The sequence below is a fragment of the Manihot esculenta genome, chromosome 8 (assembly GCF_001659605.2).
Source record: "Manihot esculenta cultivar AM560-2 chromosome 8, M.esculenta_v8, whole genome shotgun sequence".
Taxonomy (NCBI): Eukaryota; Viridiplantae; Streptophyta; class Magnoliopsida; order Malpighiales; family Euphorbiaceae; genus Manihot; species Manihot esculenta.
In genome coordinates, this window is record NC_035168.2 from 20,888,007 (window position 1) to 20,900,310 (window position 12,304).

General features: G+C 28.1%; 1 protein-coding gene across 1 annotated transcript; it reads left to right on the plus strand.

Moving 5' to 3' along the window:
• The first annotated feature begins 538 nt into the window (after positions 1-538).
• Positions 539-2,464, plus strand: LOC110611593 (dof zinc finger protein DOF5.1). Its single transcript, XM_043958854.1, has 2 exons — positions 539-785; positions 949-2,464. The coding sequence occupies exons 1-2, from the start codon at positions 735-737 to the stop codon at positions 1,942-1,944; spliced, it is 1,047 nt and encodes a 348-aa protein (XP_043814789.1). The 5' UTR covers positions 539-734; the 3' UTR covers positions 1,945-2,464.
• The last annotated feature ends 9,840 nt before the right edge of the window (positions 2,465-12,304 follow it).

Here is a 12,304-nt window from a genome sequence, read left to right on the forward strand (position 1 = left end):
CCACGCGCACACAGGGAGGTGCTATGATCTGTATCTCTATATTCCCATGCAAAAGCAGAGAAAGAAAGAAAGAAACATAAAAGAGTGTAAATCAGCTATTCTGTATCCTATCAATAAAGCATTTCTATATAAATTACATTTATTTTTATAAATAAATAAATTAATGTTTCTTTATCTTAGTTGTTACTTATTATTTTCATAAATCATTTTAATCTAACTAAGCCAACGCACCACACACTAGGTAGTCTACTATAAGCTGGTCAGCACTCAGCACAAACACATGGACTCTCTCTCTCTCTCTCTTGACGTATATAAGCTTTTAACATGCAGAGGAGGCCACTAAATCTCTTTTTTCCGCAAAAGAATCACAAAGAAGCTTATGGGTTAAGAAAAATAAACTTCCCTAAACCCTAAAAAGCTATTTTAATTAACTACGACCAAGAAAAAAATATTTATTATGATATACATGTATAATATATATATATATATATATATATATATATATATATATATATATATATATAAAGGTAGGCCTCTCTTCTGTTTTTCTCTTCTTCATTCCACCTTCCATCTTTCTTGCTTGCTTGCTTGCTTTCTTCCTTTCTGTCTTTGTGAAAGAATTCTCTCTTGTTGATGTGATTCTCTCCACTTGTATTATCTCACAAAAAACAGACCTCCATCCATTACCCTTTACAAAAGAAAAGAGAGAGAAAGCTCATCAACAATCAACAGCCATGGTTTTTTCTTCTATCCCAGCTTATCTTGATCCAGCCAACTGGCAACAAGTAAGGTTTCTTCAAATTTTTGCCTAAAAAGCTATTATCAAAAGATAAATATTCCTGTTACTTTTGTTTTCTTATATCTTTGTTTCTTTCTTTCCTTTTTTTTTTTTTTAATTTATTTTGAATATACCAGATATTTGATTTGTGCTTTTTCTATATTTTACAGCAACCAAGTTATCATCATCACCAACCTGGAGCAACTAGTGGTCTAAATTCTAATCAGCTTCCACCACCTCCTCCTCCACCACCACCACCACCTCCTCCTCAACCTCATGGAAGTGGTGGTGCAGGTTCCATCCGTCCTGGTTCCATGGCGGATCGAGCCAGGTTAGCTAACATACCCATGCCTGAGGCAGCATTGAAATGTCCAAGATGTGAATCCACAAACACTAAGTTTTGCTACTTCAACAACTATAGCCTCTCTCAGCCTCGCCACTTTTGCAAAACCTGTAGAAGGTACTGGACCAGAGGGGGTGCCCTAAGAAATGTCCCCGTTGGAGGTGGCTGCAGGAGGAACAAGAGAAGTAAAGGGAGAAGCTCAAAATCTCCTGCCAGTAGTGATCGCCCAACGGGCTCCGGTTCCTCGAGTACCGTCTCATCTAACAGCGGAACCAGCGATATATTAGGCCTAGGACCACAACTTCCACCACTCAGGTTCATGGCTCCTCTCCATCATCTTACAGAATTTGCTACTGGGGATATTGGGTTAAACTATGGTTCCCTTTCTGCTCCAGTTGGAGGACCAAGCGACCTTAATTTTCAAATAGGCAGTGCTTTGGCCAGTGCTGGTATTGGTGGTAGTAGTAGTTCTCTTTTGTCAGTGGGTGGTTTGGACCAGTGGAGGACTCAACAAGGGCAGCAATTTCCTTTCTTGGGCGGGCTAGATTCTTCTTCTTCATCTGGGTTATACCCATTTGAAGGTGGCGCTGAACCACCAGGTTACAGTAGTGGCTTGGGTCAGCTCAGGCCGAAGATATCCACTTCTGGAGCTACTCAGTTGGCCTCACTGAAACTAGAAGATAACAATACTAATAACAACAATCAGGAGCTGAATTTGTCGAGGCAGTTTCTGGGAATTCCAGGGAATGATCAGTATTGGGGCGGCACCGCATGGACAGATCTTTCTAGTTTTAGCTCTTCTTCCACTAGCAACCCTTTATAGATTTTGCATCTGCTAGATGATCTGAGCTTAATTAACCTATAGACATCAAGCTTCTTCTTTTATTTTTTACTGTATTTTTTTTCCGTACTCATCAGTGCAGCTTCAATTGAAGAGTAGCTATCCAGTATCACTACTGTTTATGAGCAGTCACTCATCATCATCTTCTTTCAGACTCCATCTATAGCTCAAAAGTTATACTTTTGTGTTTGTTTATTGTGGAGCAGTTCGGGAGATGGATCAAGAAATTTGCTCCTGATTTCAAGATCAACTAGAAAAACCCTAGATGGTATGCCTTTTGATTTTGTTTTGGTTTTTGCAGTTAGGTCATTTCTTAATGAGTTTAGTCTTAGATTTCAATGTATCTTCATGTTCATCACTGCATGCAGTGAGTGTCTAATTAGTTTATGGAGTTCATTACATATGTTGATCAAAAGCTTTGTATTAAAAATTATATGTTTATGGAGTTCCATACTTGTGAAATCTCTCAAGTTTCTTAATTTCTACCAACCATTCATCTTTTTTTTTTTTTTTTTTTTTTTTTTGAATTTATCTGTTTCTTTTAAATGGATTAATTGGATTTTTTTTTCGTCACTGATTACGGTGAGCAAAAGCTAACCCATGATTCCGGAAACACAAGTAAAGTAATTAATGATGAACTTTAACTACATCCTTCATATTCTTTATAGTTATTTTATTATATTTTTAACCAACCATTTCAAAAACTTTCATTTTATCAAGAGTTAAAGATGTGTTGCTTTAAGAAATCTCAAGAAAAGCTTATTTGGATTGAGATTCTCAGTAATAAGTCTAGTCAAGATTCCGAAGTACGTTTTCATTCCTTTCAAGTATGTATAATATTTTGGAAGGTTAGATTGTTAGATCACTTTGGTTGGATTGGATTTGGATAAATTACAATGCTTAATGGCAAAAAATTATCCTAATTTGCTGGAATATTTATCTCACAATAGCGATTATATTTCGAATTCACATAGACTAATTCTGCATAAATATTATTCAGTTATCCCGATGTATCGTATAATTTTTCCTATTCACATCTTTCCAACATGGAAATTCATGTTTTACGTTATAGATCGACGTTAATTCTTTTAATTTTCCATTGCTATGATCCATTTTAAAGAATGAGCTAAATATTAATCCAACTTCACAAGCTCTTCAGTATTGAGAATATATATATATATATACCCATTCCAACAACCATGTAATTTTTCTAGTTCCATCACACATGTGCCTAATTTCTTTCCTTCTTTTTCTGGTTTAAAAATTGTCATTAGTGGCAGTCACTAATAAAACAATAACCATTAGTGATTGGAAATACTAAAAATTTTATAGTAAGATATCAATTTAAGGTGTGTAATTATAATTTTAAACAAATAATTGTTAATTTCTAATTAAGGAGAGTGACCGAATATAAAAATAAGCTTAATAAATATTAAATTAAATATTTGTATTTTGATTTTAGTACATGTTATATATATGTTAATTAATTCTATAAAAAATATAAAAATTCCATTTAACAGTTTCTTTGTAAGATTGAGCTTATATAGAAGTACCACTTCAATTATCATGCATATCTAGTATCTCATTGCATTAAACTAATTGATGTAGAACTATAGAAAATACTCAACTAGTAAATCAAAAGTTAAATTCAATATCACTCAATGCAACATGGATACATTTATTAAATCAATCAGACAAATAAAAGTAACAGGTTAAGAATTATTAAATTAAATATATAAACTGATAATATTGAAAAAAAATTTTAAAATATTGACAAAAAAATTTTAAAAGTTATTTTGAAATCCTAAACATTAGTTTTAGGTTTCGTGACGACCCATTATGCAGCTGAAAATGGATAATAAATATAAATTTCTGAATGAATTTTTTGAATTAAAATTTTAATAGTAATTTTTACATTCGTAATAAAAATTATTATTATAAAAACACTTTTTATCACTTAAGAGTCGGATTTAGACCGACCCACATCATATAACTATTTTAGACCGATACACATCATATAACTAATTAATTAATCTATTTCTTTAATATACATACGCATGGATACATTCTCCATGCAACATTCACATGTCTAGTTGCCTCTCTTTCTTCTAGAAATATAAGGGATCCACCTAGAGTTTGGTGACTTCCAACTCCCTTAAAAAAAATTAAATTATTTCTATATGTGCTCTAAAATTTCTTTTAAAAAAAATCTATAAGAAGTTACTTTAACTTTAAATTAGAATTCTTTACTACCTTCATAGATGCATGTAAAAAATTATGAAAATAATTTATGTTAGCTTTTAAATCTTAATTAGTAAGATGAAAAACGAAGTCATTTGTTATTGAGCCAACTTTTACATTATATATAAATATTAAATATTGATATGGTTGAATAAATAATTGATTAGTGTAGTATGAATTGAAAATGTAATAAAATAATAGAAATAAGAGTAGAAAAAAAAAGTAGAGACGTTTAAAATGAAGTGAAAGAAGCACTCACAGATTTAATTCGGTGGTAAGTGTATCTGAGTAAATTTGAGAAGTTTCACGTTCTACTCCTCCGATTCTCAATTCCTATTTTAAAAAAACATGAAGTGAAGAAAAGTAATATAAAAAGTTTACATGTTTCAAATAAAATTAAATTATGTAAAAAAAAATTAAAATAAAAGAGGTGAGGTAAGTGAGATAATGAATGATTTTGTAATAATAAGTTGAGGTACTTTTATAACATATGTTGGGTGAAACTCAAAAAGACATTCAACATTTCTATGTATATATAACAAACTAAAGACAACATTCTCAAAAGACTCCGAATTGCCACTCAATTCCACAACCTAAATATCCATCATCCTTGAATTTTGGGATTTTTCAGCCAAATCCCTATTTTATTTTTTATCAGTAAATCATTATTTACATTACCTCACAACACTTCACAATAAAATTTTGTTACAACTAACAAGCATAAATTCATCAATTAATCTTTTAAATAAAATTTAGCTATCATATCTATAATATTATTTTTTTAATAAAAAATCCACTGAAAATAATCAAATCTCTCTCTTCTTTGTGAAAATGGAATAATAAATAATAATAATAATAACAGTTAGGGCAAAGACTGCAAAGGGGCAGAGAGTCGTAGGAGTCAAAAGGCGATCCGCTGATTTTATTTTCTCTTCACTTCTCCTCTTCTTCTGCACAAAGGACGCAAGTGGAATGGAATGTCCGAGTCTTTACTCAATTTGACGACCGGGCAGTGAGCGCGTGGCACTTTCACGACTCACTAGGGGACAAAGTACTGTTTTGTCAGTATGTGTGGACCCTCTTTGGTCTTACCCTTGAATTCAAATCTTCAACCGCACGCGCTTCAATGCTACGTGCATGGAAGTTTGATCCTGCTCTATCTATTCAACCTTTGTTGCTTTTTTTTTTTTTTTAATTATTTTTATTATTATATAAATTTGTAATTTTTTTTTTCTGCTGCTAACTAACTGTGTGCACAGCTGCGAGTATTGACTGCCTCTTTTAACTCTGCTGTTCTTGGTTTTAACGGAAAGGACCTGATTTGGAGAATTCTTTTCCTTTTTCTTTTTCTTTATTCTATCTCTAAAATATTATTGAATTAAATTTTCCATAATAAAATTAAATATTATCGTTAATAATCTCAGATATACATTTTCGGAAATTCATTTGGATTAAAATTATAATTTCAACTGTCAATGACTTTAAATTGGAATTGGCAAACATAAACTATTATTTTTATTAACAAAATTAACCTCATTCTAGTAATATTATTTTTGTTTTCTATGATATTCATATTTTGAATGATAGATTCTATATATATTAGTAACAATTAAAGTTAATAAAAAAATACATTCAAGTTGTTTTTTTTTCTAATTATGATTTTTTTTTTTTTTTTTTTTTGCCTTAAGAGGGTACCAAATAGACTTTAAGCCATTTAAGAGCTACAGGACATGGGAATATCTTATTGTCTACTTTGGAATTAAAGATTAGTAGATTTTTAATTTGAATTTCTAGTAAATTTATATTGGCAGTCTCATCTATATTATTATTTTCTAGTAAATTACAATTAAGGTAGAATTAATTGGATATTATATATGTTTAGTACGTAATGGGGTTAAATATTTTATTTAATTTGAATAAAATATTTGATTATAATACATTAACAAGTAAGTCCCATTCATCTTTATGACTCACAAGCTTCTTTGGGATGTAATAAGCAAAGTATTGGACATACCCTCTTCACATACATAGTAATCTATATAGTTTGATTCTTCATATTTACATCTATCTTTTGTTATTTTCAACTGCATATTCTTTGTGTTTATGATGGATTTTATATATACACGTCATGCCATCAACTGCATAAATTTTTAGGATGAAGAAATTTTAATATTTCAATTATATAATATGGGCACATGTATAAGTAGGTACGTATTAGATAATGATGAGCAAGTGCAGCAAAATTCTAAAAGAAAAAGAATGGGCTAGAGAGAGTACCTAAGAAAGCTGAAATTAGGAGGCAAGTAATGAAGTAGATTGGTTATAATAATAATAATAATAATAATAATAATAATAATAATAGGATATTGAAATCCGAAGGGAGGGATGATTGGTCATGTTGAAAGAAAGGAATCTGGTTGTTCCATTTTAGCTTTTTCAAGAACCAAGGCTGCTTACCAACAACGAATAAAGCACACATTCAAAACTTCCAAATAAATATATAAATAAAATAAAAGAATCATCATCATATCATATAGACTTAGAGATAGAAAGAGAATAATGGTGTGGTTGGTCGGTGGGTTCTTCTGCTGCTGCTGACTGCTTGCTTATAGGTTGCGTTTTTAAGGAATCAAAGGAGCCTGCCTTCGAAGAGATCCTAAAATTTCTCCATCTTATTAAAATATCATCATTGTGATGATCATCTCTATTTACTATTACCAGTATGTATAAAGTCCTCATATGTAATTAACTAACAAGCCAAAATCTTGTACGTATCAACAACATATCTAGTACAAGAGAGATGATTCATCCAAGAAAATTAAGGCTCGGAATTCCAAGCCAAATCTCTCTCTCTCTGCGTGTTCAAGATTCAAAAACATGATTCCATGCATAGTAGAGAGATGGTGAGAGGTAGATGATGGCAGACCCACATGGATTTGTGTGATAATAATTCTCAAATATATATATAACAAGTAGCAGCAAACTTTCACTTTTTCTCATATCTTCATCTTTAATTAGCTAAACAGGTAGAGAGAGAGAGAGAGAGAGAGAGAGAGGGAAGTGAAGATTCCTTCCAAAGAAAGTGTAGGCAGTGAGAGTGAGTACGAGAGAGTGGATCACGTTCTCCCACATGTACGCTTAATCATATAACAACACAACAGATTCCTTCTCATTTCTTCTGCTGCTTCTTCCAAATTTGCCTTTGCCAATGCATTCTTTCATGCATGAACCCATCCATCCCATATACCCTCAATCAAACAGATGTATATAAACCGATTACATATGGAAAATTTCCATCAACGGCCCAGCTAATTAACTTTTCTTTCAACCATATTTTGAAAATTTTGAACTACTCTCCGTATGGTGCTACGTTACCTATTTTAAAAGGTAAATTTTATAAAATACAATGAATAGATCCACTTAATTGTTAATAACATTATATATCCATTTCAAAAAAAAAAAAAAAAACATTATATAAACAATGGAAGTTTTAAAATAATCTCTTAATACCTATTCATTGATACAGCAATAATTTAAGGCCGTGGCTATAAATTATTACCTTATAGTTAAGTTATAACAATAAATTAACAGTAATATTTTAAAAACCCGTTATATCTACTTCCTTATTTGTTTTTCACAATAAATAAAAAACACAGCTTATAACATTTTATCAAAATTTAAAAACTTATGTTGCTATATTTCACATGAATTAATCTAGTTTGATGTTTTGTTAACCGGTTTGATTTTTTATTAACCAGTTTGATTTTTATTAATTGGTTCAATTTTAATTTATTTTTACAATATCAATATTTCAATTATCACAGTTTAATTTGATTTGAACTAAAACGATAAATTTCGATTCAATTTGATTTGAAATTAAAATAATATATTATATACCACTTTATTAATACTTTAAAATGTGATCTAATTATTGAATAGATGAATATAAAAAATTAAGAATTTAAGATTCAATCAAGATCGATTCAGAATTTAACTAGCATATCATTAAATGAATGTTATCATATTAATAATGATATTTTATTATAACTAATGCCTTGTAATTGTTGAAAGAAGTTGAATTAAATTTTAAGATCCAAAATATTTTAAAAAAACTTGAAAATTTAAATAATAATAGAGAAAAAAGAAAATAAATATTAATATTTTAAAATTATACAGTGTATATACAAAAAACTTATATATTTTTCTAGATAAAGAATAAAGAATTAATAATTTAATTAAAAAATAAATTATATCTACTTATTTAAATTTTATTTTAATTTTTACAATAATTAATTATAGATTAATAATTATTTACATCAACATGAATTAAAAATATATATAATTGATTGTATCACTGAAATATAGATGATGTTTTGAGATCCAGATAATAGGGTTTACAATAGTGGTGTAACACCCTCCTCTCCTCTTATTTCTTTTCATTTGTCTGCTAGTGACGTCTAACGGCTTCTCTACTGTAGTGTCACATGCTTTTGTCCTGTAGGTCCGTACAAATGAAAGCGTCAGACGTTTTCTCCATGTCAGGCGGCCATTTAATTTTCTCGGTGCACTTGGGAGCAGAGCTGCGAAGTGACTGAGCTTACCATCCCTCCCCTCACCACGTCACCGAGCTGAGCCTGCAGTGAGTGAATCCGCATTGTGAGTGACTTGGTCTATTCTGTGGGCCTGAATCGGAGTCGAGGATGTTGGTCCAGTCGGTCAAGGAGGCTTCATGGGATTTGGGCTAGCACTACTTTATGAGGTTCGGCCTCATACTGAGATGGTGAAGTCCAGCGATTATCAGTAGAAATTACTCTAATAAATGTTAAAATCAACACAATTTTTTTTTATAAAAGTAAGTGATTCGATTTAAAAAAATTAATTTAAATTATCTAAATTTATAATTTAATACTAATTAATTAAATCAAGAGAGGTTTGGATCTCTACTAAACTAATTTTATTGTGTCTTGCCATTTTTATTCCTGTAAATATAATATTTTGGATCGTTGTATGTTGTTGTAGTAATAGCACATGAATGAAAATAATAGCAATAATAGAGCCCAAGTTGCTTAAGGAAGTTTAAAAAGAAAAAAATTATATTCCTTCCTTTTTAAAAGGATGACGTGAAGAGAAGTAGTAGAGGGTTTGCCTGCTGTCCCATCAAAAATTTATATTAAGTCTGCTCTAGCTACACTGCCCCAGTGGCCTCAATTTGTGGTGGGATGGCCCTTTTATTCAATCATCTCTCTCTCAACACACACATTTCTTTTCAAGTGTAGGCATCCTAAGAATTCACTTTTTTTTCATTTGTCCAAAAGAGCCACGGAAATTGACCATTTCCATCTCCTAGCTAACGCTTTTTTTTTTCTTGTGGAATTGGATTACTCGTCTTATTCATTCCCCTCATGTTATATGCCTATTTTCTTTTTTTTTTTTTTTTAAGTTCTGGAGAAAAGTCACGATTAGTTGAGAGCTAATATAAATTAGCTCAACTGGAGATTGATCAATCCAATTAAGGACGAATCAATTTAAGGGCAAGAGGGAACTTTTATTTGGGGGAAGGATATTTATAATTTGTGAGTCCTCTAATCACTATAAAAAATTTCTGAATTATCAAAAATTTTTGTGTAAAAATTCACAGACAAATTTAAATTTATTGTTAATTTATTGATATTATTAACGAATTTTAAAATTCTTTAACAATTTATAAATTTATAAAATAATTAATGTTAAAATTTATTAACACCTTAAAATTTGTTAATAAATTTATTTATAATTTACTAATACATTTTAATTTTATAATAAATTTAAAAGAATATTTAAATTACTAATAAATTCTAATTTCTTAATAATTTATTCAAAAAATTACTAATTAATTTGAAAATCTATTACTACATTTTATTATCATGAATAAATAAAAAAGAGTTTAATTTATCGATTTATCGACAGATGCCGTCTGTTAATAAATCATTGGAAGATTTAAAATAAAATTTCACATCAAATTCTTGCATTTTTTTAATTTTAATTTTTATTTATTAATAAATTTATTAATATATTTTAAATTCGTAGTGATTTTTAAGGAAAAAAACTATTTTTTTTAAAATTTAATAACAATTTACAAATTCATTATTAAATCCGATAATAATTCACGTTTATAAATATAACATTATCTTCTCTCTTTTTTATCATGCATTCATTTTATGAAACTTTTATTTTTAAATTTAATAATTGATTATGAATTTATTATTAAATCCGTTAGTAATTCGCGTTTATAAATATAAAATCACCTCCTCTCCTTTTATCATGCATTTATTTTATATGCTTATTATTATTTTTTTTTTAAATTTTGGAGAAAAGTCACTATTAGTTGATAGCTAATATAAATTAGCTCTACTGGATATTGATCCATCCAATTAAGGACGAATCAATTTAAGGGCAAGAGGAAACTTTTATTTGGGGAAAGGATATTTATAATTTGTGAATCCCTTAATTACTATAAATAATTTCTGAATTATCAATGAATTTTAATATGTTAATAATTTGAACAGATTTACCAATAAATCTGAAAATTTGTTGGTAATTCTTAATATAAAAATTTTTGTATAAAAATTTACTAACGAATTTGAAATTCATTGTTAATCTATTGATATTACTAATAAATTTTAAAATTCGTTAGAAATTTATAAATTTATAAAATAATTGATGTTAAAATTTGCTAACGGACTTAAAATTTGCTAATAAATTTATTGGTAATTTACTAATAAATTTTAATTTTATAATAAATTTAAAAAAATGTTCACTGACGACTTCTAAATTTTTTGATAATTTATTCGTTACTAAATTTGTTAATAATTTACTAATAGTTTAAATTATTAACGAATTCTAAATTTCTTGATAATTTATTCAAGAAATTACTAATTAATTTAGAAATCTATTACTACACCTTATCATCATTAATAAGTAAAAAAGAGTTTAATTTACTGACAGGTGCGATCTATTAATAAGTTTATTGATAAATTTAAAATAAAATTCCACGTCAAATTCTTGCATTCTGTTTTGAAAATTTTATTTTTTATTTATCAAATTTTATTTTTTATTTATCAATAAATTTATTATAAGATTTTAATTTCATTGATAATTTTTAGAGAAAAAAAACTTTTTTTAAAATTTAATAACAGATTATGAATTAGTTATTAAATTTATTAATAATTCGCATTTATAAATATAACACCACATTCTCTTCTTTTATCATCTTCTTTTATCATGCATTCATTTTATGAAATTTTTTTTCTTTTCAAAATTTAGTAATAGATTACGAATTTATTACTAAATCCGTTAATAATTCGCGTTTATAAATATAAAATCACCTCCTCTTCTTTTATCATGTATTTATTTTATCATTTTTCTCTCTTTCATTTTCTTTTTCTTACTCTCATTTTCTTTTTTTTTCTATTACTTTCTTTCATTTTACTTTTTTATTCCATAATTTTTTCTCTCATTTATTTTTTCATTATTTTCTATTCATCTCTTATCTTTTTTTTCTCTCATTCTCTTCCCTCTTCTATTATTTTATTCATTTTTCTTCATAATTTTTCTTTCACTTTCTCCATTTTCTTTTCCATCATTTTCTTCCATTTCCTTTATTTTCTCTGTGATTTTCATTATACTAGTTTCTCTCATATTATTTTCTTCTACCATTTTCTTTCTATCTATATTTTTTTCTATTATTTTTCCTTCATTTATTTTTTTTCTTCTAATCATTTGTTCCTTTTCTCTCATTTTCCTAGTCATCTGTTTACTCTACTCTCATTTTTCCTTCTTTTTTCATAATTTCTTCTATCATTTTCTTTCTTGTTCTCTTTTTTTTTTTTTTTTCTTTTTTATCATTTTTCTCATTTTGTATCATTTATTTTTCTCTTATTTCCACTCTTTACATATTTCTAATAAATATTTGACATAAATTGAAAATTAAAAACAATAATAATATAATTTTAAATCTTATTGAATTAATAAAAAATAATATTAACAATAAAATTTATTATTTAATCGAAATAATAATTATTTTTTAAATTATTTAAATACTCAATGAATTTAGTAACGGATT